At 44.9% G+C, this 26,618-nt stretch overlaps 1 protein-coding gene across 3 annotated transcripts in view; it reads left to right on the forward strand.

Annotated features, from left to right (window-relative positions):
• The first annotated feature begins 1,580 nt into the window (after positions 1-1,580).
• WAPL (WAPL cohesin release factor) overlaps positions 1,581-26,618 on the forward strand; it is a 131,981-nt gene continuing 106,943 nt past the window's right edge. The window contains exons 1-2 of one of the 3 annotated variants that reach the window (XM_075934835.1): positions 1,581-1,737; positions 6,699-7,213. In XM_075934835.1, coding sequence (XP_075790950.1) covers positions 6,721-7,213 — 493 coding nt within the window. In that variant the 5' untranslated portion in view covers positions 1,581-1,737; positions 6,699-6,720. Of the gene's footprint in view, positions 1,977-6,698; positions 7,214-26,618 lie in introns of all 3 variants that reach the window. The other 2 variants (XM_075934833.1, XM_075934834.1) reach the window with 2 other exon arrangements.

A 26,618-nucleotide genomic window follows, 5' to 3' on the forward strand; every position in this document is an offset into this window, starting at 1 on the left:
GGTGCACAGAGCGACTGGCTGAAATCTACTCGCAACGGGCGAGTAGAAACAGCGGTTTGTCGAGCCCTGAAAATATGTATATTTTTATTTTATTTTCCACCCCCCAAAAGTCAGTTAAAGACCTGAGCAAAGCTGGGTACTAGGGATGTTAAATATTGGTTAATTGAATAGTTGAATAACCTCATTAATTCTTATTGGTAAGTCAACTATTTTATAGTCCCTGGGGGCAGGGCCAGCAGTCTGTGCACCTCACTCCCAAGGAGTCCCCTACCACTCCATGCTGCTGCCTCTGTATCAGAAGCAGCAGAGTGGGGTGCCAGGCAGGAGTTGGTCTGCAAGGGAAGCCAGTTTAAAAACCTGTCACCCTGTGCTGTTGCCTCTGATAAAGAGGCAGCAGTGCAGGGTGGCAGCTTCCCTTGCCTGGTGTGTGTGTGTTTGGGGGGGGGGGAGGGGAGTCTGAGCTCCCAGACACAGCGTGAGCTGGAATTGAGTCTGCCTGGCTCCTAATGCACTTTAAATACAGTGCCGCAGCAGGGGTAGGTCCCAGACTTGGCATGAGCCAGGACTGAGCCAGGCTGCTAAAAAATTTACTGGTGGACTAGAGGGGAGGGAAATGTGTGTAGTCTACAGAATTAACTTATAAGCTTTTGCTTATCAGTTAATCAACTACACGCTTACATCCCTAGTGGGTACATCAAGCAGAAGGGTTAAACGTGGAGATTACTTGACAGACTAGCTGTAAGTGAATTTGTTCTTACCGCACTCAGCTTTCTCTACAGCACTTTATTTTCATGAGCTAGTCAGAGACAGAAATAGATGAATAGCTTTGCTGTTTTGACTAGGATTAGTGGAATAGTGGTGCACAGAATTTTGCTGAAGGATGTTCAGTGATAGCCTTTGTGATGCTTTTTGACTAACTGGGATTTTTTATAAAATGTTTCTTCTGTGGACTGTGAGTAGCTGTTGGCAAGTGGAGTTTGGGCAATAGCTGCATGATTTGAAGTATTGCAGGATTCTAATTAGAGACATTTGTTATGGATGGATAAGTCAGTCTCTTGTTTCACCCTCGCTCGCCACTCCGGAGGTGGAGTTGACATTGTTTGGGAGCCTTAACTGGAACGTGTTGCTCGGAAGATCCGAATTGCAGCGCAGTCACACTGAGCGGAGCGGGGCCCGGCGGCACGCGCCAGACCGCCCCAAGCCTCCAGAGAAGCAAAGCAGGAGGCTGAGTGGCAGGCAAGCCCGCGGTCGAGAACTCTGGACTGCAGCCCTTCCCGCCACCGCAGCGCACGGCCCCGCCCCGCTGAAACGTCACCCGCCCCTCCGGAGACAAACCGCTCGCGGGCACAGCAACGTCACCCGCCGTCAAGCACCCCCCGCCCCCTTCCGCGCGCACGCTGGCGCCTGATGCAAGGCCGGCGCGCGCACGGAGCTGCACCGCCCTGGAGCACCGAGACAAGCAATTGGAGACTGGCGGGGGTGGGAGGCGATTCCCCTAACTCACCCTCCGCGTTATGAAACTACAGGTCCCAGCGTGCCCCGGGCGCGCGTGCGCAGGGGCGTCCCAGCGCCCTTTCGGGGGCGCATGCGCGGCGGCGTGTGGGTCGGTTGAGTAAGGCTGGGCGCGATTGGCTGCGGGGAGGCGGCCGAGTGTGGGAAGCGCAGTGACGGAAGGAGCGGGGGGCAAATGGCGGAGAGATGGTCCAGGGCCCTGTTCAAAGAGCAACGATAATCCTGGTGCGGAGAAAGCGGCGCCGGAGGAGGAGGCGCCGGGGGCCCTAGCGCCAGCGCCCACCCCCACCCCGGCGAGGGAGGCTCCGCTGGGGGGGCGGGACGCGGAGGAGTCGCGTTGGCGAGCGCGTCCGCGGGCGGCGTTTCGGGGCCGAGGCAGCCGCGTTCTCGGGGCCGAGTCCGAACCGCGCCGGGAGCAGAAGCCGGGTCCCCCGCCGCCTCCCTCCTCCCTGGGTGAGACCGAGGTGGGTACCGGGCGGCGGGCAGGGCCTGCGCGGCTGCCTGGCTCCCGGGGCCTGCGCGGCCTGCAGCCCTCTGAGAAGGCCCCGTTGCCCCTTACGCCGGCGGCCGCTCTTGCCCCGCTTTCTGCCGCGGGCGCTGCGCCTCGGGGAGGGGGAGGCTGGGACGTTCCAGCGGCCGAGGGACGCCGGGTCGGGCGGAGGGGGGGGAGGGGTGCGTGTAACTTTCCCTCCGCGCAGTTCCCCGGGAGCTGTGAGCGGGCCCGGCCGGGGGGAGTTGAGGGAACTTTTCCCCCCCTCCCCTCGCTAGCTTGCGGCTGGCCTCAGGCGCAACTGTCTGGGATGTGCGGAGGAGCAGGTGGCGCTTAATCAGGGGTGGGTGCGGAGCCTGCTTCTGCTTCCTGTTCGCGCTGGGTGGGAGCCTCCGCCACTCAAGTGAGAAGCTACTTGGGTTCTTTCTACTGTTTGGCGGTTCAGGGGTTTGGGATGCGAGAGCAGGGACGTGAGAGGCTTCGCATTCCGCTTTAAGCCTGCACGAAGAACAGGATGATGGTGATTCTCTGGGGATTTCATTAGCTTCATATGTCCAGTACTTGACCTATTTTTCTGTCCTTTGATTATGAAAGGGAAATAATTGGCAAAAGAGTAACAAGTAAAGAGAAGTGGTGTGCGTCCCTCCTTTAAAACGAACTGTCAGGTCTGGTTGGGCCACAGATTTCAGAAAACAGTGGTTAAAAACGGGGAATAAAGTTCTTAAATTAGACTTTAGTTAGCAGCTTGCATACTTTGCAACTATATGCAAACAATGTATGCAATTGTTTGGTGTCTAAGTATTGCACCATTGCGCTGGAGTAGGACAGCTAAAAAGTATTAGGGCATAGAAGTGAAAAAGTGAAACTAAAATATGTTGTTGATGAGTGAAAAGCAAGAAGAGTCAGCATTAATAGGTACAGTTTAATTTGGGCTCTTAAGTATTCTATATTAATAAACTAACACTGGCAAGGAAGTATTTTTAAAGTATTGTTAATCTGACTATGAAAGTTAGAAGCCATATTTTGATTAAGTGACTATTACTACATCATGCTTATAGGTTCATGTTTAACATATCAAGTAACAACACAGCTTTTAATGTCTTTATTCTTGTTTAGTCTTATAAAATAGATGTTTCAGAAGATAATTGAACATCTATGAAAATAGCAGTATTTTACATAAGGAGGTTAGTCATAGGGCAGGGCTTTATAGTCTGAAATTAAAAGACTTTTAGTCAGGGTGGGGTAAAACTTGCATGTTTTTTGTGAATAAAAAATATCTTTTCCCTGAGGGTAGGAGCTGCATAGGCTATCGGTTTCTACAAAATTCATTTTGCTTAAATATGTTTTCTAGACCTCATGGTTGTAAAGATGGCATTTGAAATATGAATAGTTACTGTACTCTTTTTGAGCCTTCAGACACACATCATTTGCCTGCTCTATTACTCATTCCTGAGAACTAATCATTTTGCTAAGCTTTGCTTTTGCAAGTTTAAAACAGGGAGCAAGTTTTAAAAGTACAGAGGATCACCTCAGATTCACTTAGCTCCTTGAAGGGGAAAATGGATAATTAGAGGTAAATATTAAACTATTGACATAGGAGAAATAAATGAAAGGAGAGTAGCTACTACTCAACAAAGAGGAGGTTCTAAATGAGTGTGAAGGAGTAGAGAGAATTGCAGAGCATGCTAATTTTACCAGTAGCTAGAGGTGTCAGTTTCAAATTAATCTACACAATAGTAGAAATGGCAATAATATAGGTAGTCATAAGTGGTATCTTACAAATTAGAAATAATTTACCATATTTTGAAACTATTAATAGAGGAAATGTTTATCAGTGCAACTTTGTCTCAAGGATGCAATAGTGTAGTCAATTAACAGATAAACAAAAGTTTATCAGTTAATGCTACAGACTACATGCATTTTCCCCTCCCCTCATCCGCCAGTAAGTTTTTTAGCAGACTGGCCAGCAGCCTTTCTCAGTCCTGGCTTGTGATGGGTCTGGGACCTACCTGTGCTTAAATACACCTCTGAATTTCAAGTGTATTAGGAGGTAGGTGGGCAGGCAGCCCAGCTAAGTGCCAGCTCATGGCTGGTCCAGGAGCTCAGACCCCTGCTGGACGGGAGCTGCTGCCACCCTGCACTGTTGCCTCTGTATCAGAGGCAGCAGTACAAGGCGACAGGCAGCCAGTCTGGGAGGGGAAGTGTTTTATAAACTGGCTCTCTCACGGACCAGCTTCTGCCTGGCACCCCATATTACTGCCTCAGATACAGGGGCAGAAGTGTGGCGTAACAGGGAGCTCCTCTGGAGTGGGGTGCACTGGCTCCTAGCCGCATCCCCACAGACTATAGAATAGTCAAGTAACTGATAAGGATTCATGAGGTTACTTGATTATTCAATTAACCAGTATTTAAAATCTCTACTTTGTACCCCCAATTTAGGATTTATAGGAACAGATATTTATCTAAGTGCAATGTAAATGTTCCATAAGTTTGAAGGAAAAAATTAGCAAAACGTGTAATCTGACTTCCTGTAAAATTCCACTTCTACATCTGTATTTGCAGACCTGAAGATTGACTTAAGTTGAAATTCAGTGTAAAAAAAAATAACTTTATCTATTACAACTGCCCAGGCTGAGAATCTAAAATTTAACAGTATAGATTAAGGGAAAATGTTTTATGTTTAATGTAAATACAGCCTAAATATTTAATTGATCTGCTTTTGTCTTCAAATTAAAATAAAGGCAGCAGGAAAACAACGAGAAACAATGGTCTCCCCTGTGACCTCTGTATAGTAAAGAACGCTAATGGCCAGATTTCATGAGCAGACACCAGGTTTCAGTCTATGATGTAGTTTGCATGACTGAATTTGATAGGACCCTATATATAATATAATTCTGTCTTGATGCACAGTAAGCTCATTGATTTTTGCCCTGTCTACAATGGATAACCATCCTTTCTATAACAGTCCTTAATGTATTTGAAACTGCTAAGATGTTTCCCCACAGTCTCTCTGCCATTAGTCCACATCTTTTTTTAAAGCATGATGACCAAAACTGGATGCAGTACTCCCATCAGAGGCCTACTCTGTACCAAGTGGGACTGTCAGATTCCTGTTAATACATCCCATGTTGATACTAGCCTTTCTTGCAGCTGCATCACATTGTTGACTCATGTTCAGTTTATGATCCAGTATTGTCACCAGTTTCTTTTTGGTATTACTATCATGTAACCAGTTATTCTGCATCTTGTATTTGTGCATTTAATTTTTCCTTCCTATTGGGTTATTTTGCACTAAATGAAATTTACTGAATTTAATTTTCAGAATTCCCAGCAATTCTCCATTTTGTCAGGGGTGTTTTGAATTCTAATCTTGTCCTCCAGGATGCTTGTGACCTCTCCCAGATTGCTTTCATCATCAGGTTTCATATGCATATGCTCTGAGCATGCCATTCTCCAAGTAATTATTAAAAATATGAATATCCGCATCCAGGTCAGACCCCAGTGGGACTTCACTAGAAAGATCTTCTGTGTGAAACCCAACCATTGATAACTACTGCTAGTATATGGCGCTTGGAGGATGGGGTCTTTGAGAGAGTTTGGTTGAAGAAGGCAGTTGTGTCCTACGGTAGAGGACTGGCATGCAGGATTTTGGGATGTGGCCTAGGATAGGAGGGGATTGTGATCTGGGACAGGGGATTGGGGTGCCAGATCTGGGAAGGGGGTATAGGGGCAGAGGGTTAAGGAAGGGAGGTGCTGGGGTGCCAGAGGTAGGCTCTGTCTGGGAGGTGCTTAACAGCAGAAACCTGAGGCAGACTGCTGCAGGCTGCTCACTGCTCCACATGGCTCCGCATTGGGCATGAGAGGGAGGAGAAGGGAGATGGGATAGAGGAGGAAGGGACAAGGCTTGCTACACTGCCCCTGTCTAGGACCTTGTCTGTCCTCCATTAATAGTCAAATATAATTATTAATGGTTCAAAAATTATTTCAGCTTGCTGCGTAAGTACCCTATGGGGAAGACACGTTTTAAAAACCAGACTGGATTATAGTCTGTCTACTCTAACATGAGCTGCACATACAAATATGGAATGAAAATAGTCTAAAGTTAGACAAAATACACAACCTTTTTAATTTTTCCTGAAAATAATGGCCTCAAGCCTTGCAAATGTAGGTATTATGTAGGAGTATGATATGGAAACAGAACCATCCAAATATTTATTCAGAGATCCCTGCATATCTGCAGATATCTGCATGCACAGGTGTGGATGCAGATACAGATTTTCTATCTAGAGCCCTGCAAATTTGCAGATATCTGCTTCATATCCTTGGGTATATCCATTTGTGGATCTGGATATCCATGTCTCTCTTTTGTGGATAAGGAGACACAACATTTTGTATCTGTTTAGTCATAGCAGATAAGTTTTTATTGACTCAAGGTGGTGAATTTCTACTAAATAAACAGGGACAAGTGAGTGACTGTTGTATATTGAGAGGCATGATATCTGTTGCAGAACTTGCTTTAAACAGTGTGCATTTTTTAAATGAAGTGAATGATGCCAGTCAGAAACAGTACTAACTTACAATACTAACTTAAAAACGAACATCTATGGTATCTCTAATAAAGAGTGGGAAAATAATCATTTCTACTAAAAACAACAGTATACTGAAACTAACTTTTATATATTTTTTTTTCACACAGAGAATATGAAACAGTTGTCAAAATGACATCCAGATTTGGAAAGACATACAGCAGGAAAGGGGGAAATGGCAACTCAAAGTTTGATGAAGTCTTTTCTAACAAAAGGACCACCCTTAGCACAAAATGGGGAGAAACCACATTTATGGCCAAATTAGGACAGAAGAGGCCCAATGTCAAACCAGATATTTCAGAAATTCCTAAAAAACCGAAAGTCGAAGATGAGGTAACAGAAGATCCATTTGGATTTGACAGTGATGAAGAATCTCTGCCAGTGTCTTCAAAGAATGTATCGCAGGCTAAAAGCTCTTGTCAGCTGGAACCCATTGAAGTTGTTCAGTCTGAGGACTTCGCTTCTTTACTTGAGGCTAATAGCAGAATTCATCAACCAATCAGTAGAGACAACATTGTGTCCAGCAAGAGTCTATCTTTTGACAATATTCTTTATGGGTTAAAAGAAGAGAGCACAAATGTAGAGGATGAAGAAATCAAAAGCAGCAGAGCTGATCTCATAACAGGTAAATTTTAGATTAAACAATTTTATAATACTTAAACATGCTGTGATTTTTAATAATCTTGTTCAACTTTTTTTTTTAAAACTGTTGCATCTCCTCAGCTTTGTTTAAATGTTGGAATAAAACCTATGACCAAATAATCTTGCATATGGAGAGCAAAAACTAACTGGATACAGAAATTTACAATATTTTATGTATCAAATGTAAATTAAGGGATCAGCTACCATGTTCTAAAAAACACTAGCTTTGCACGCAGTTTTGAGGTGTATTCTTTCTTCAGTATGCCTCTATACTTCTGCATATCTCCTACCCTTAAGCACAAGTAGAAATTACATTGTTTCTAGATGATGCAACTCAGGGGATTGATGAGTCCTTTTAGGTAGCTGGTTTAAATCTGGCTACAGACAGGTAGTGAGTGATAAGATTGTCTGGCCATTAAGTTATATGAAATGAGTCAGTGTACTACATTTTCTCTTTTCATAGTTGGGGATTAGTTTCAATACAAATCAAATAATTAAATAGGCATATAGTTTGAAGTTCCTTCAGACCTCTAGCTGTTTTCAGTTTAGAATTGAGGCAGCGTAAATGATCTGGTACTGTTCTTACCTATGCTTTGTTTGTTCTGGATGAGTTAGAGATGTGAAGGTATACCTGTTCACATGATGAACCTGGGCTCCTTGGTTAATTGTGTAAACAATTACACACAGCTTTCCTCCCCTTGCTGTCTCTGATACAGTCGCAGCGTAGGGGTGGGCAGGTGGGAGCTGATGCTCCCTGTGCATGCCAGCTTCCCTGGAGCTGCTTCTCCTCCTCCTTCCTCCTCCCCATGATAGTTACTTCAGAGGTGGCAGCAGCAAGGTGGGTGTGGGACAGGTGAGCATGGCCCTGCGGAGCTACCTGCCCTCTATGCTACTGCATCGATACTGAGACAGCAATGCGATGGGAACGAGAGAGGACAGACCAGAGCTGGTGCTCACAGGGAGCTGTCTTTTCCTGCCTGCGGTTATGCATTTACAAAAATACATGCGTTTTAGCAGGCATACACATGTATTAAGATGTATACACTTAATTCTTTGGGGCTCTATTAATAAGAACCATATTCTCTTTTATAAAAAAAAAATCTTTGACCTTATTTCCATTTACTTCAGAGTTTTGACATAGATCTGATCTAATCACAGCTGCTAAAATTGCAACTTCAATTTTTCCAGTTCAAGCTTTACATTTTATGTAAATATAATGGGCTGTACTGGGCCAAATGCTGTCAGGATGACACTTTGCAGTCTTGCTATATTGTGTCTTGTTTAGAATGTCACATTTAAATATCTGTTGAAAAAAAATTGAGTCCTGGTATGTTAATTGTCGAGAGAAAAAAGTAGACTCCAGCCCACTTGCCATACAGTAGATCAAGGTGGCATTTAATGGCTAAAGATTATTACAACCAAGGAGTTTGCAAGTAAGACAGTACTAGTCATGGCTAGACAGTAAAATAACATGGCTGTAGATTTAACAAAGTATTTGGAAACTAAATCACTTGAGTGTCAGAAATGAAGGTACAGTGGAAAAGAATTTCACTCTTGTTTCACTGTGTGTTCTGTTGTTTTTCTATTTTCCAGAAAACTACTTGGCAAGAAGCAGTGAACTTTCACTTATCAGTCTGATCTAATTTATATTTGCAGAATACTAAAATATATTTTAAAGTTTGGACTTGCAATATCAGTTTATTGTAGGTTAAAAGCCAGCTTCCCCTCCTTCCTCCCCTCCCCCAACACCAGCTCCCATCTCCTCCGTCCCCCTCTGCTTCTGTGGCCGGTGGGGGAAGGGAGAAGGTGGCTCCACAGAGTCAACACATGCAGAGAGCTGGCTTAAAAGCTAACTCCCTGCGTGTACTGGCTCCTGTCTGCCCCCTTCATCCTCGGCACTGTTGCCTCTCTATCAGAGGCAGCAGCATGGAGGTGAGGCGGTGCAGGTGCTTTTGTGGAATTTGGTTCTCCCGCCTCTGCCCTCACTTTGGTACAGAGGCAGTGAGGTAGGAGAGTGCATGTAATTGTTTGGATTCATTGATAAATCCAGGCTTATTAGTTGTTTACACAGCTATGTTAACATCTCTAGCAGATTTAAAATTTTCAGATGTATATTTATCTAATTTTATTGGGTATTAACTTAATTGCAGCAAAGAATGCAGGCCTAACCAAACCAGTTGCTTATGTAAATGGGCTAACCATCTTCATACTTTTTGTTTAAGAAATCTAAGTCAGTAGAGTATGTACCCTAGCATAACGTGCTATCAAGTGGGATTAAATAAATTTAAGGAGACCAAGGCAGTAAATCTCTCCCCGCTCCCTCCCCCCCACCCAATGTTATGAATAGTTACAGCAAATGAAAGGTAGTTGAGTAGCCATTGTTTTGTATTGGGGTTTAACAAAAGCAAAATACAGTATGAAAACATCAGCCAGAGCAATAAGTGAGTAGAATGAGTGTGCAGTTAGTATAAATTTAACTACTTCAGAGACTGACTTGTTACATCTTCAAGATTATTTAAGCAATCAGTGTAAGGCTACATCTCAAAACCATAGTTTATTTTATTGATCTTGTGACACAACGGAAAGAAATGTGCTTTATCCCCTGGTGACTAAGTGCACTTGAGACTTCCTCTTAATGTGCAAGAAAGGTGCTTTTCAGTTCTGTTAGGTGTTACAACAGATGAGTTTAGCACAATTGGAAATCCCTCTAAATACTTGTTAAGGTTTGAATAGACTAAGGCCAAGTCTACACTGGTATTTCACGCTGCTGTAACTTTTCACATCCCTTAGCCAGCGCTGGTTCACGTTGGCTCAGGGCTACTCAACTTTGGAAACCCCGGGGGGCCACAGTGATACAGCACATGGTGAGGGCCACAACTTAATTGTGGTTGCATATATATGCAAATAGCTTCTTACACACTGATGAGCATGAATACCATTAAGGCAAGACTACACAACAAGCAGGCCCCATTTAAGTAAGTTCTGCTGATATTAATAAAATGTAATATTTACCCAATTTCCACTCAAATGACAGCACTTTTAATGAGCACTTTAAAAAAAAAAAAAAATTGAATACCAGTGTTCTGAATGTTTAGCTTGAAGCTCCAGGTTGTGCGTTTCTTGGAGTGATTTTTACTCAGAAAAAGTTTCCAAACCAGATCACTCCAACCTGCAGTTGGCAGGAAGCTAGGCGAGTCAGGCCAGATGAGAGGCAAAAAAGGGACAGATGTCCTGGATTCTCAGCAGGGCTGATGTCCCCATGTGGGAGTCTGTTGCTCTGTGCAGGATGGAGGCAGGGCTGCCCAGCTGTGGTGCTGGACCCAAAGGTGGCCCGTGTGAGCCAGTTAGCACCTCTCAGGCTCTGCCTGCAAGGCTAAGCAGCTAGCACCTACCACAATCCCCTGGCATTCCTGGCACCTCCTCCCTGGAAACGCCAATATCCTGTACCCATCTGTTCCAGCCAGACCATCTGGTTGCATCTTTCAATGCTCGCCCCACCTGGGAGATGCCTCATTGTTGTGGAGTGTTCTCCCAGTGGAGGCCATGTTCACAGGATCCCCTGTGGGCTGTGTTGAGCCCTGCGTAAACCCAAACTGCACCGTGGGCCACATGTTGAGTAGTCCTGCGTTAGCTACTCCCCTCACAAAGGTGGCTTACATAGAGCCTTTAGGAGAGGGTTCTCTCAGCGCTTGTACGAGGCCACACTTTCAGTTTAAAGTACTGCTGAAGCTGCACTTCTGTATGTGCAAAAGCAACAGAGAGTCTTATGGCACCTTAAAGAATAACGGTTTTATTTGGGCATAAGCTTTTATGGGTAAAAACCATTTTATCGAATGCATTTGATGGAATGTTTTCTACCCATGAAAGCTTATGCCCAAATAAAACTTTTTAGGCCAGTGGTTCCCAAGGTGTGTGGACCCTTGGGGAGGTCCACAGTGGTATTGTAGGGGGTCTACGCAGAGCTTCTTGCAGCCAGCAGGTCCTTTAACCTGTGTTGCTTCCCACAGCTCAGGAAGCAGCATGGGCTGAGGAACATGTAGGCTGCAGGCATAGCTATCTTATTGGGAGCTGCAGGGGTCTGTAAAACTTTAATAAATTGCAAAGGGGTCCACGTCCTCAAAGTTTGGGAACCATTGTTTTAGTCTAAGTTGCCACAGGACTCCCTGTTTAAACTGTTTAAGTGTAGACCAGTGTTTCCCAAATGATGTTTTGCAGAACCTTGGGGTTCTGTGAGGTGAACATAGGGGTTCTGTGAGAATTCATTACAATCTGAATTATTGTAATGGAATGGAATTTTCATTCATTTGTGAATTTTATTGAAAACAATTTTCTTTTGTGCTTGCCGTGATAAGTGTCCCTGTGTAATGCCAGCTTAGCCAGAGAGTAGGGACAATGATGTCCCTACTCAGCACTGCGGGCGCGGTCAGTTAGGGGTTCCGCAAAATTCTTTCTAATTCAGAAGGGTTCTGTGGTCAATAAAATTGGGAAACACTGGTGTAGACAAAGCCTAAGATATAATGTTAGTATGTGTTACTCTTAATGAACGTTGAGAGCACTTCAAACATACTTATCTTGATTAAACTAACACTAGTTTTTCCTTGCATTAAAGCTGCTTGCTCAAAAATTGTTGCTAGCTAAACTCGTTTTTTACGGAGCCAGACTGGGACTGAGTCAGAGTGCTGGTCCAAGTTTAAAAAGCAGAGCTTTTGTGCACTGTGGTTAACCAGGATTAACCAGGATGGTTAACAGATAATCAATTACTTATTAGTTAAAAGATTAGCTGGCTAGCCACTAACATCCCTAAATAATACATCTCCTCTTCCTGTCTTTTAATATTTAACTGTTGAAACTCCTGGAGTTGTTAAAATTGAAGCTGTTTTCCCAGGTTGTGCCTTCTGACTAGTATGAATATAGAGTGATTGATGCATGCACAGAGTATTCTTAAAATGTGTAATTTTTGTGTAACTTTTCATAAATTGCAATCATTATTAGGTGCTCTGTAACAAGTTCTAGTTTTGTAAATGACAACCAAAAGAGTGGAAAGAAATTTTGTTGGCTTAGAATATTTGATAGACTACAAATGATTACATCTCTGTTACTCAACAAGAAGCATGTTGCTTAGAAATCTTAAATTTTGTGGGCAGTTACTTTTAACACAATCATTTATCACTAGGGGCTCATACAGTCCTGCCTAGTGGTTCATTACCTCCTTCTCTGCACTGTCTATGCACACAAGTAATGGCACAGGTGTGCTTAACTGTTTTTACACCTAGCAGTTATGTTCTGAATATACTGATATCTCAAAAAGAGTTTGAGTTACTTTCAGTGCTCCATACTTCAGAGGAAAGGGGTGGTTTTGAAGAGGAGGAAGTTGAAAGTTCTGTTGTCTACTGGCTTTCCTGATAATGTATACCTTGATAGGGGGCTCTGGGAACTATTCTCAGTGCACCATTTTAGTCATAATTAAGCACTTGAATTGGTAGAATACATATTCCCTTTAGAAATCATCTTTTTTGTTTTGGTTTGTATGTTGTCTGTTTTGTGGTGGTTTCCTTTCTTGGTCTGTTGTTCCCTCCATGTCATTCACAAACAGCCCAAGTTCAGGCTACTGTAGTTGTATGAAACTAATTTGTGTTCACTTCATTTTCTCTCTCATGTATCTATCATCGTTCCCTTCATAGGTTTTTCTTTCAAAAATGTATTGAGGATGGAGTAATGGCAATATTTACTTTTAAATACCTTGTCTTAGATGGTCTTTAGCAAGTTGCTGTTGTTCCTAAGGCTGTTAAGAGGCGGGTAATCCACTAATTGTGTAGTGGATTAACATTTTGACTAATTAATCAGTCAATAAGGGAAGGCTTCCTCAGGCCCAGCTCATGCCAAGTCTGGGACCTTCTCTGCAGCTCTAGTTTAAATGTAGTAGGAGCCAGGCTGCCTGTGTGTTCAGCTCTTAATGCATTTAAATTACAGAGCTGCAGTGGGGGTAGCTCCTGAATTTGGCGCGAGCTGAGACTGAGCTGGGATTGCTCAGTCCCAGCTCACACCAGGTCCAGCAGCCCCTGTGTGCGGGGTATCCCAGCAGTTATAGGAAAGCTGCAGTGGGCAGGGAAGGAGGGGGAGGTGGGACGGCAGAGCTGGCACGTGTAGGGAGCCTGCTTGAAAGCTGACTCCCCACACCTATTGGCTCCAGCCTCTCCCCTCACCCTTTGTGCTACTGCTGCTTCTATATCAGAGGCAGCAGCGTGGAGGTAGGTGGATCCTGTGTTTGTGGGGAGCCTGGTTAAAACCAGTTTCTTACAGGCACTGGCTCCCGCTCTCTACTTCCTCTTGCTGTCTGATACAGAGGCAGCACAGGAGAAGAGGGAAGAGTGCGTGTAGTCGATCAAGTTAACCAATCAGCCTAGGCTGATTGGTTAATTGTGTAGTCAACTACACATTGCCATCCCTACTTACCGGTTAACTGGCAGCCTGGCTGGGCTGGGGCAACCCCTGCTGAGCAGGTCGGGAGCTGCTCAAGGTGGTAGGTGTGATGCTTACTAAGGATGTTAGTGGCTTTCCAGCAAAATATTTAAATGATTTACAATCCCGTTTAACCACCATACTCCCCTCCCCCCACATACTCTGTATTTTAAGCTCATACTGTCAGGCTGACTCAGTTCCAACCTGCCACTCCACATTTTTTTAATAAAGAGCACTTGGAGTAGGATGTAAGCAATAGTCAACTAACTAATAAGCCTAGCCTTATTGGTTAATCTAGTCCTACTCACATCTCTCTCTCCCTCTCCTCTCCCCTCCCTCCCCCCGCTGCCTCTGTATTAGAGGCAGCAAGGGGCGGGAGCAGGAGCCGGTTCTGGGGGGAGCCAGCTTAAAAGCTAGCTCCCCCCAGCACTGTCTCTGTGGTGCCACCTGCACTGCCCCCCCTCTGAGGCAGTGGATGGAGCAAGGATGGCTGCCACGAAGCAGCCTGTGCCCATGGCAGGCCCAGGCTTGCCATTGGCCCAGGCTCCTGCCATGAAGCAGCTCCTATCTGCATGGGCCTGTGCTGGTCACGGACAGAGGCTGCTCCAACCAAGTTCAGTGCTGAGTCTGGAACCTACCCTCGCTGCAGGTCCGCAACTTAAATGTGCAGTTTGAGTATTTAAATTGGGAGCCTGATACAGAGGCAGCAGCATGGGATAGCAGAGGGATCCCTGGGCATCGGCATGAGGCTAGGACTGGCTGCCGCTCCCACTCCTGTGGGGAGAAGCATTTTAGTATCCATGTAATTGCTCAGAATTGTTGCAGTTACATGATCACTAAAATAAACTATTTCTAACATCTCTAATGCTTAGGGATTTCACTGACTAACCTTTAATGTCTATTCAGTACACAAGAGTCAGACTTTGGCTGGCAGTACCACAAGGGGGATGGGTGCTGCCTCCCTCTGTGTTCCTCCAAACTTCTTGTGATTAGGCTTGGCGCTCCCTTTTGCTATTGAGCTTTGGTTCACCAGGGCCTATGAAGAGATTCTCTCTCAATATCCATACCATACTTTTAAAAAGGTTTTTGCTGCGAGTCGACAGCGATGTCATGCATCACTCTGCATTCTTCAGCCTCTCCCTCCACCCTCAGCCTTGTGGCTTCCCTCTTCCCAGTGCTCCATGGGAGCTGGGAGCCATGTGGCCTCCCCCATGCTTTGACCAGCCCTGATGAGGCCTGGGGTAATGGGAGCTGCAATCTGTGTGGCTCCTGGCGCATGCATCTTCCCCTTACCCAGTGCTCCGTGGAGAGGCTGCGTGGCTGCCCTACTTTGTGCCCCCCCACTCAGACCCCTTTCAGCTCTGCACCGCATAGGTCAGCGGTTAACTTCTCCCTCCCACAGTGCCGGCCCCGAGTGTCCCTCTATCATATGGCCGGGCGGCTACCAGAATTTAAATTGAACCGTGTGGCTCCTCCGCTCTCTGGGATGGGGGAGTAGAGGTGAGGGAGAGCTGCAAGAGTTTGGGGGATGCACAGGAGCTGTGCAACCTCTTGGGGGTTCTTGGGATGTGTGTGTGCGGAAGCCATGCGATTGAGTGGGGGGAATGGGGGTAGTGCGGGAGCTGTGGGGGTTCAGCTGCAGGGAGGGAGGTGCTTAGGAGCCATGTCACCTGTTGGGGGGGTGGCATGCAGGAGCTGCACAGCCTTGCGGGTTAGTGGGCATGCGGGAGCTGTGGGGGCACTGAGGAGCTGTGCAGCCTCATGGGGGCTCAGGGAGGTGGGGATGTGCAGGAGCATGGGTGCAGGGAAGAGGGAGCGCAGGAGCCATGGGCTGGGACGGGTAGATGTGTGGGGGCTGCAGAAGCTCGTGGAGAGTGGGGGGAGCGCAGGATGTGCGCGGCATCGCTGGTGGTCTGGGTGGGAGGAGACGCATGGGAGCCGCGTGGCCTTGCCGTTCGCTGGCGGGGGGCCAGAGTCATGTGGCCTCCCCCTTGTGGCCAGAGGGAAAGAAAGGGCCAGGCAACATGTGCCTTTCTGCCTTCTCCCTGCCTTTCACTCCCTTCCCCTCTCCCTGCCAGAGGGAGAGGGCTGGGCCATCCGCGGCTTCTGCTCAGCTCAGTCTCCCAGCAGCCGGAGCGGGGAGAGCTGGGCCAGCCTTGGTCAGGCCAAAACACCCCCCACTCTCCCCAGCGGTTGGAGTGGGAGAGTTTTGCCAGTCACAGCCTTGGTCTGGTCCAATCCCCGCTGGCAACTGGAGAGAGGAGAATGGGGCAGGCCAGGACTGCTATGCCTCAACCTGGCTTTCCTCGGCAGCTAGGGGGAGAGCTGGGGCTACCTATCCCCAGAGAGGGGGGTTGGCAAGCATAGCCCTATTTAGTATAACAAAAAGTTTGCTGTGGGGCGACAGAATGATGTCCGCAGTGTCAACAGGCTCCGCCCTCACACTGTTTGGGGATTGGCAAAGCTCCCTGGCAGCCTGGCTTGGGCAGATTCTGCCTGCTAATGGTCCTGCCAGCTGCAGCCTTTCATGCGGTCTGTTCCCTGGCCCAGGGAGCTACTTACACTCAAGGCAGCTGAAGGCCCATTGTGCAGCCCACGCACTCCGGAATGGAGGCAGGACCCAGTCAGGGCTTTCCTGCCTGGTGTGGCTCACATGGGAAACATAGCAGGGGCACAAGGGAAACACCACGCCACAGGCTTCCCCCCCCCCCGAATGAACGGCTCCAGCATGTGCTGGTGACCTGGGGTGAGGCCCCTGGCTCAGGTGTGCTATCCTGGGCTTGCCATCAACTGGGAAGGTCTTGACCACACCACAGAACCCGGCCCTTTGGGAATGGTGTGGTTATGCTGCACTGTGGCTGCTTCTCCACCTCTCTGAAGCAGCTGCTCTGGGCTCCCTGGGCTTGCCATGGAGCAAAGCTGTCCCAGAGGCCATTCGCATGGTGTTACGCAAACCCCAACAGGCCTGTTGGGAAAGGCTGGGCCAAGCCTGAGTGCACACAGCTCAACAAAATGGCTTCCTAGCTCTTGCTCTGGCCACATGCCCTGCACCCAGCCTGCTCTTCCCTGGCCATACACCTACCCCCAGAGAGAGGGGGGTTGGTGAGCGTCATGAGCAGGGGGAGCAACCCCCTAATATAAGTATAGTTGCTGTACATGTGTTCAAGATGCATCTGACTAAGTGGGTTTTGGGGCATCAGTTTTCATGGGCAAATAAAGCTGTTAGTCTTCAACAAGCCATGGGTCTCCTTGTTTGTGAATGCAGACTAACACAGCTTATAGCTCAGAATCTGAGAAGTAGCCATCTGAACCTTGAATCTAAATCAGGGTGGATTTGATTTAAATCACTAGACAGGAAGACTCAATTCAATCATGGTTTTCTACATAAAAGTGGGTTTTTGTTGGATGTTACAACTGTAATACATGTTCTTCACAACTCAGATAGATGTAGGTTTCATTTTTAGAAGGCACACGCTATACATTATTAAACAGTTATTTATTTTGAAAACTTGTCTTTTTGGCTACATGATAAAATTAATGTTTGCTTATTTCTCTTACCAAAGGTAATTGAAGCAGGTATTTATGAAGTCTTTGGGGAAGTGAACTCTCCAGTTCAACAGGTTGATCAGTAATATTTGCGGGATGTTCTTGCTGTGCTGAAAATCATGGAGAAGAACATCACCAGCCAGATATTTAAATTAATTTATTTAACTAAAATGGCAACATTATTCTGGATTTTTCTTGAACAGCAAATTATATTTTAACAAAACAAGAATATTAATGTTTTAATTTAAAAATTCAAGTTTTTTTTTAAAAAGTCAGGGTTTTTTGTTAAAATTCTTTTTAACTAATATAGTTAAATGAAATTTAAAAATACCCAAATTGACTGTCAACCAGGTCAACATGTGAAACTTCAACTATTTGCTTCTACAGCTAACTCAGTCACTTGCACCTTCATTTTCCTGTGTGTTCATAATCTAGAACTGTGATCACCAACCAGTCAATTGCGAGGCGTTCGGGCCCCCCCCCCCCTCAAAAGAAGCTCAACTACCTATCTCCAGCGACAGTGGAGGTAGTGCCGGCTTCCCGTGGGGTGGACGGAAGTTATCCGACTTTGCGCCACTTCCAGGGGTTCTGAAAGTGCACTAGCTCCTCCCCTCCCACAGGTCTGTGGAGTGATGGGTGCGCTGCGGGATGGGGCGTCGGCCCTGGAGGATGAGCGTGGCAGCTTCCCTGGGCCACAGGAGGGGTGAGTCGGCCCCAGGACTTCCCCGTGCTGCGGGGGGGGGGGGGGGGTCGGCCCTGGCGCAGGCGTGTGCGGGGGTTTCCCCATGCTACCGGAGGCGGGGAGTCAGGCCCGGAGGAAGTGCGTGCTGGGTTCCCTTGGGGGGGGGGGTGGAATCCTGGGAGGAGATGCTTGGCCCCCTGCGCCTCCTGCCTCCTCTTCCCACTCCCCCGCCACAGAACTCTGTCCCCCGCCACAGAACCCTGTCCTCTCCCTTCCCAGCACCCTGTTCCCTCTCCCCTGCCCCCAGGGCAGAACTCTCCACTTGCACCCTGTCCCCTGCCGAAGCACACACTAGCACCCCTCCCCAGTACTATGTCCCCTGCTCCCACCAACACAGTTGGGGCCACATTAGTGAAGCTTGGCTGGGGGGGAGGGGAAGTTGGAGGGTTTTATTGCATCTCACTTGTGTGGCCCCAACTGACTTTTCTGTGGGTCAGTGACCCCTGACTCAAAACAGGTTCCCTGCCCTTCTCAGAAATAGACAATGCAGAAACTTTGTTTGACATGCTTCATTTTTAAATAAAATATCCTGGCCAACAAACCCCCAATTGGGGCCAAGCCCCCATCTGGCCACAGCATCATAACACTCCTGCACTCCCGTTTTCCCCCCGACTCTACATCTGAGCCAGTCATACCCTGGAACCCCCTGCCCTGAGCCCCTCACATATCCCAACCCAAATTCCTGAACCCTCTCATCCAGAAGTCTGTAGCTTGCTTAGTACCCTAACCCAACATCTGACCCAACACTGCCCGGCCTGGAGCTCTCTCCCTGAGCCAGCGTCCCCTTATCCACCTCCTCCATCCAGATTTCCTCCCAGATCTTGCACCTCTCACCCGTTCCCACACCCAAGTCCCTCATTCCCACCCCAGAGCCTACACATCCTGTCTCAATCCAGCGAGGGTACAGCTAGACTGCAGGAGTTTTTCAGGATTCCGGAGATATCCCAGAAACTCTTCTGCATCCAGAGATGCATTTGTTCTTCGTCTTCTTTTAGTGGAAGAGCAAACATGATCTTTCGGTCACCCCTATATTCTTCTTTCCACGAGGAATAAGGGGGCTTCCAAAAGAAGGGGGTTTTCTGACGTTTGGTCCAGTCTAGACAGGCCACATGTTGGAAAAACCTCTTCCTACAGAAGAATTGGGAAAAAAAGCAGCAGTATAAGGGTTGGGGATAGCAAGTGATGGAGAGAAGGAGAATAGAGAGGGCGGGGCTTCAAGGAAGGGGCAGGGCAGTATATCTTGGCTTGTTCTGTCATTTAAAAAGTGATCTTGGGTGTAAAAAGGTTGGAGACCACTGATCTAGAAAAAGAAAAACCAGTTTTCCTGCTGTTTCAGGTCCCAAAGGATTTCTCAATTTGGAATTACAGGCAGTCCCCGGGTTACGTACAAGATAGGGACTGTAGGTTTGTTCTTAAGTTGAATTTGTTTGTAAGTCGGAACTGGTACATATTGTAGGGGAAACTCTAGCCAAACATTTCTCCAGAGCTCAGTTTTATTCCTCCACACCTCACTTCCCTCAGTCCTTTATTCTCAAGCTGAGGTGTCTGCTGAGAAAAGCCGCTCCGAGTCTCCCTGGTCTGCTGGGGGAAAGCAGCTAGTGCGGGGTTGCGTCACCCCGTTTGTAAGTAGGGATCCGATGTAAGTTGGATCCATGTAACCCGGGGACTGCCTATAGATAGTCCAAAGAAAAAAAATATTCTTTCTACACCTTCAGAAGAAGCTACTGCTGTTGAAAATGAGATTACTTCAGCAGTCTCTGAATCCAAGTACAGATTACACCAGTTCACTGTGTGACTTTTTGAACATCAGCAAACCTATTTATTGAATGGGTTCACCCTTAGCTCTGAAGTTTATTATCGTTGGCATTATGGAGGTATGATTTCTGGATGCCCATGTCCTAGCCAACTCCTCTTCTTCAGCAGTTAAGTTTTGACCCTGGTACCAAGTATTGAGAATATTTGCAAGAAAATGAGTTAGAGATCGTCCTTGTCCCATTCTTTTTTTAATGCTTGCAATGTAACTCTGACATTGTATATTTCTCTTTTTAAGATCTCATTCGGTCCTTCCAACTTTCAACAACATCAGCAATGAAACTGCTATTTCCTTTAATTTTGTTCAAGGCTACAGAAATAGTCTTAAGGGAACTCAGTGTATGTTCAGCATTTCTCTTATGCCCAATGTTAAGAACTTTGGCTGTGATGATGCCATCTATATTTTTTTTTCATGACTTGGTTCACAAACTGTCATCAGATTAGGTCAGTTCTTGATACAGTGCTCAAAACAGTCCATTGCTGAGTTCTATATCATGTCTTGTGGGAGAGTTAGCTTGGTTTCTTCCACTTTTTCTCAGAGCAACTATTGCAAAGTGATTGTTACGGAAGTATTTTGCAATTTCAACATTAGCCTTTATTTCTGAAAGCTGAAGCCTTTGGCTAAGAGGTGCATTGTATGAGCACTTGAAACCTTATATTATTAGCTTGGGACTTTTCACTCTCCTAAATTTCTTATCTTGGATACAGTTGCAGCATTGTCTGTGACTAAGCTGTGAACTAGACATTTGGATTTTTTTTCGAAGTTTGTTATAGCTTTTGCTTGGGATGTGAATGATTAGTCCACTGTCAGATAAACAAATGCTTCAGGTGTGCTTCAGAGCTGTTGCTATACTTCAAAGGCAGAGGAGCTGTTATCGATTAATCGACTATTTGATGCAAATTGCATTGACTATTTGATTAGCCAATTAATCAAAATTTTACGTCCCTAGCTTTTACTGTTACTACTTTTCAATATTCTGTTGTGTGCATTATCTGATATATCAGTTGTTTCTGTAAGGAAGATCTTCCCTTCTTCTGTCACACAGACACATACCACAGGATCATCATGGACGTTGTTCCACCCATCAAGGCTCAAGTTAATAATTTTACCCTCTGGACTATTTGTACACTGCTTGATTTCTGTTTCATACACGTTATCCAGCAATTTGATTGCAACATCTGCTCTGTTGGGTGGACTGCGTGTCCTGGTCTGAATGTCTGAACCGTGTTAATGAGGTGTGGGTTCTCAATCATACAGAAAGGAGAGTTTGTTGCATAAACAAACTAGGCGATATTTTCATCAGTTACTACTTTCTGTGATAAGAACCAGCATATTAAACACTTACCTATGGTAGTCTTTGGATGATGGAGTCTCTCTTTTTTGCTACAGGTGATATACTGTGGCTCTGACATACAGACTGCAGGATCCTCCTGTATGTTGAGGATGGATTCTCCTAAACAAAATAAGTCAATGCAGTTGTTTATTACCATACTGCTCATTTAATATTACTCATTGCATTCACTGACAGTACTACTTGAAAGTTGAAATTGTAAAAGGAATATCTGCTATTTCAGCTATTTTTATCATAACTGCTTCAAAAATGATAGTACCATAGAGTAGCAACTATATTTTTTGCTCAAACATGATAATTCAAGAATAATCCAGAAGAACAGACAGTCCTTAAAGGAAGTATGAAACAAAAAATTTACCAACATGAAGATACTGAACATTGAGACATAGACATGTTCCTTTCCTCCTCTTCAGTGCAGCTTCTTCCTGAGAGGAACACTTCTCATGGTGGTGTTTCATTTGGGAAACCATGTCTTGCATTTCATTCTTGCATTTTTTGCATTCATGCTTGTCTTATCCTTCAGGTAGAGGAACTTCAGTTAAAAATATTCCCAGACTGTGTCGCTCTTAACAGCTTGCTGCCGTTATAACTTTTACCTTCTAGTGAGAGAATGGTTTGGTAAATCTCAAATCAATGAAGACTACACTCAGACCTCAAGACTTTTGGAATATGCTGCTCAAATAATTTTACTTTTGTTTCTATGGCCCGTCCCTCCCTTTTTTTCCTACACTTAGCTTCAGATTATCTCCTCGTCCATTTTGCCCTCAATAATCTTCTGTCATTGAATTTTTTTTTTTAAACTTTTCACTTTTAGAGCGGTAAGGGATTGACTGCGTACACAAATTGGCAGAGGAACAATAGGGCTGAAGTCTGTTATTTCTCACCTCCATGTATTCATTTATGTAAAACATTTTTGCTGTAAACTAGCATGTTATCTCAGGAGACACAAATCCACAGTTTGAGGTTTGCCAAACTAAACTTCTCTGGTGGTATATTCTAGACTGAATCCCATTGGGTAGATAGAAAGATTAACCTAAATCAGGGATGGGCAAGAGCCAGCCAGCAGGCTGGATCTGGCCCGTGGCAGCCTTACCAATACGCTTACTACATAGAAGCTGCATCTGCTTTAAACGGGAGGCTTCTAATTGCTATGCAGTCTGGCCAGAGAGGAGGAAGCTTTGTGTGCTGTCCCTGCCATCTAGTAAAATCTCTAGTTCCCATTGGCCAGTTTCCAGCCAATTGGAGCTTAGGAATTTTGCTGAAGGCAGGGGCAGCAAATGAAGCCTTCCCCCAGAGCTGGAGCAGAGCTACGTGGAACAGCCTCCCTGCCCCCAGCATACAGAGAGGGAGCTTGTCTCGGGCTCCTGCAGGGCTACTGGCTGGGAGCCACCTAGGTAAGTGCCTCCCAGCCAGAGCCTGCTTCTGGTACCCCACCTCCTCTTTCCTCCCAACTGCCTGCCTTACGTGACCACCCAAACCCTCTGCACTCTTTTTCCCCACCCCTTCTCCCAGGTCACAACTCCCTCTCAGACCCCACACTCTAGTCCTCTATCCGAAGCTCCCTTCACCCCACTTGCTGTCCCAGACCTCATGCCTCCACCACAGAAGTGTGGCCCTTGAACACTTTCCAAAATCTTGGCATGCCTCCCCCCCATTAATCATTGCCCACCACAACCTAACTCTGGGTCCCTAAACCATGAAGTGTTGAACTCATTTATAGTCATGTAATGTTTAAGAAAAGTTATATCTCTCATGCTATAAAACTAGAATTTATAAACCCGATTCCATGAGAGATCTTTGAGCTTAAAATGCTTTTTAGGGGAAAAAAACCTACTATCAAAAATCCAATTTAAATAAAAAAAAAACACTTTTTTTTTTAAATTGCTTTTTATCCACCTTGATCTAAATCCACTATTTGATATTGGAAAGAAGGAATATTGTCTGTTGAATTTCAGAGGCTTCAGTGGTTTGGCAGGAGTGTCTCCAATGCTTTGCTTCTTTCCCAGAGCCTCCCTTCTCCTCTGTGAGAAGTGGAAAGAGAAGAGGTCTCCCCTCCTGCTCTGCTCACACGCATCCCCATCTCAGTTTTGGGTCTGTCTTCCCTTTTGTGTAATTCCTATACAGCTGCTTTGGAGGCCCTTCTAGAATAGAAATCTTGATAAAGTTTAAGTTCTCACAGTTATAAATGCCATGTAGAATGAACCATAAGCAGGAACCAATGTTTGTCCTAGGACACATATTTGGAATGTTAACTTGTATTTTTTCACTCCACAAACATTTTGTTCCTGATTATAGTTTACTCTGAATTTCTGGTTGACTTAATTAGCAAATGAGTAACTAGCATTACAAGACCAAAGGCTTCAGTCAGCCTCAAAGTGCTGGGGAATTTGAGAGCTTTTATATTTGACAATACCCAGAATTTAGACAGTTTTTAAAGATTTTATGCATGGTACAAGTCATTAGTTGAGGAGTTTGACTCCTGCCACATTAGTTTCGCTGTTATGTATGTGACTGTGTATATCCCTATGTTCACCGCTTTTACAGGGCTATGATTAGTTTTGTACTAAGTATGTCTTTTGAGGTAGCATTTGGAAACTCAACTCATAATTTGTAAAAGCCGCCTTATTTTGGTAAAATATGTTGTGTTGCCACACATGTAAAGATGAGATTCCTCTGTATGGTATTACTGAAATGTGTAACAAGTTGAGAGGACAGCCATAAGCCAACTCCTCAGAGATGATAAAGCTAGTCAGCACCCCAGCCAAGTATCAGCAAAATAACTCAGTAAAGAAGCCATTCTTTGGCAGGGAAGAGGATGTGGGTGAAAATCTATTTCTTGACAAAGAAATGGCTGATAGCTTCCATCCACACAGGCTTTACATCTTCTGAACATTAGCTGGAAATTAATCTCTAAGGAGAGGGAGCAGATGCCCAAAATTCTCTCCCTTTCTACCCATGTCATCAACAACATTTGATGAACAAAGGAAGCAGCAGTGGCCTGGGGGGAAGGATCTTCTCTGATAGGCATTCAGCTAGTAAAGCTGCTGAAATGTGGTGAGAGACTTTTGCTTTGAATTCATTTTGCTTTTTAAATTATACGTTGTGCTCTACTTTTATTGTAACCCATTCTGACTTAAATGCCTTCAAATAATGAATCCTAAAAACTTTTCTAGCAAACTTAATTGTTTTATCTAAACAGGCGATGAAAAATTATGCACTGTTAATAGAATACTATTTAAAATATTTTGGGTGTGTTCTACATTTTTCAAATATTTGATTTTCATTTCAACACAAAATACGAAGTGTAAAGAGCTCACTATTACAGATCTGTACTGTCAAACAAATAGTATTTCATTTCACCTAATGAAAGTACTGAAGTGCCAGCATACATAATTCTACAACTGTAAGTTCAACTTCCATGAAAAAAACTGTGTACTCCAGAAAAAAAAAACCCATCAAAATTGTAGTCTACAACTGCACTCAGTCCTACTTCTTGTTGAGTCAATCGCTCAGACAAACAGGTTTATTAACATTTACAGGCAAGTGCATGGCTCTCTTATAGTAGGTATTTCAACGTATTCCTGTTCTTTTGAATGGTGATCAAAGCACGAAAGGACACATGAATCCATAGCTGATCTGACAAATATCTCATGACACTGGGTACATCAGTGTCATGCGACTGCCTATCCTCACTTTCAGGGGACATTGTCACCAAGAAGCAGGCAGCATTATCTCCTATAACTAATAAACTTTGAGTGATTGGCTGAACAGGAAGTAGGAATGAGCGGACTTGTAGGTGCCAATGTTTTGTAGTGTTTCATTTTTGAGTGCAGTTGTGTACCAATCTACATCTGTAAATTTCACTTTTACAATAAAGAGAATGTGCTACGGTATTTGAGGTGGATTGAAAAATACTTTTTTTAACCGTGCAAATATTGGTAATGAAAAATAAGTGAACACTGTACACTTTGCATTCTGTGTAATTGCAATAAATATATTTGAAAATGTAGTAAAACATCTGAAATACTACATTTCAATTAGTATTCTGTTACTACCTGTGTGATTAAAACTGCAGTTAATCATGATTATTTTTGAGTTAATCATTTGAGTTAATTGCTTGACAGTCCTAATCTAAATCTGTGTTCTTGGATGGAAATGTGTTGAACATTACATTTAGGTTAACTGGATTTGTGCATTTCATTTATGCATATCGTATTCATGGTAATAAAATGATGGACTTTGAATTTGTATTGTCCAGGGGAGAGTTGGGTAGTTACAAGATATGCATTTTCAGGAGAGAGCTTGGGACTGCGGAATAAGAGGTGTTGCTCTGCAGAGCAATTGTAGTACCTGACTATAGCACTCCATTACTATAACTAGGAGTAACTGTAATGCAGGAGACTGAGAAGACAAGGAGTGGTAGCTCTTAAATGAAGCAGTGGAAAAGCACTCAGTTCAGAGAACTGAAGGGACACAGTTGTTCCTCAGTCCATATTGTACCTGGAAAATGTCACATTGGTTTTATTTTCTAAGCTATGGTACTCATGGGACCTACACTGTTGTGCATCCTTATCTTCCTAAGTGTGAGTAGGTCTTGGGAACCTGTTTAGCCCTCCCTATGAACTACCTTACTCTTCCAAACAGCAGTCACTTAATGCCATGGCTCTATTTGTTTTCCATGAGATCTTGAAGATGGTGGCATGGTTCTCGCAAACTAAAAGTAAGAGGGAAGTAGTTGTGGGGTTTGTGTGTGTGTGTGGGGGGGGAGGGGGGTTGAGATGCCTATATTTTGGGGTTCTAAAACAAGTTTTTGCTTTGGAATAATTGGAGAACTTTTTCATCTCTATTTCAGATCTGTTGTAAACCTGTTGTAAAAATAACTTGATAGCTAGAAACTAAAGGCCTAGATCTCTTTTCTTCAGCATTCCTTTCAGGTGCCTTAGTACAACAATTCCTTATTTTTTTTCAGTGTGGGGAGGGAGGCTATATTAAGATAGATAATTCTGGTCATATCTTGTAGGTTAGCTAGCTTTGCTTTCCTGAAGAGCTAATAGACTGTGTTCGGTCTTAAAGGTAATACAGTAGCCTTAAGACTTGCAGCGTGCAACTAAATGTATAGCTTTACTTACAAGTTGTCATATCTGAAGTTAAAGCCAACTGTCCCAAAAAGGGAATCCATATCAATAGTTAGAGGCAACAGTGTGGGATGGCAGCCAGTGCACACGGCGAGCAGTTGTGGGTGCTTATAACTGGGTAACGGTTAGGTTTTTGAGTGATTACACATTTATACAATTACTCACATTTATACATCCCAAGATTTAATCAATACCTCCTTAGCCTATACCATGGGTGACCTGAAGAGGAGCGAGAATTAGGGATGTTAAATATTGGTTGAGTAGTTGAATAACCTCAAATTCTTATCAGTTACTTGACTATTCTATATGGACCAAGGCAGGCAGCCAGTGCAATCTGGCCCC

Source organism: Pelodiscus sinensis, chromosome 8 (assembly GCF_049634645.1).
Source record: "Pelodiscus sinensis isolate JC-2024 chromosome 8, ASM4963464v1, whole genome shotgun sequence".
Lineage (NCBI taxonomy): Eukaryota > Metazoa > Chordata > Testudines > Trionychidae > Pelodiscus > Pelodiscus sinensis.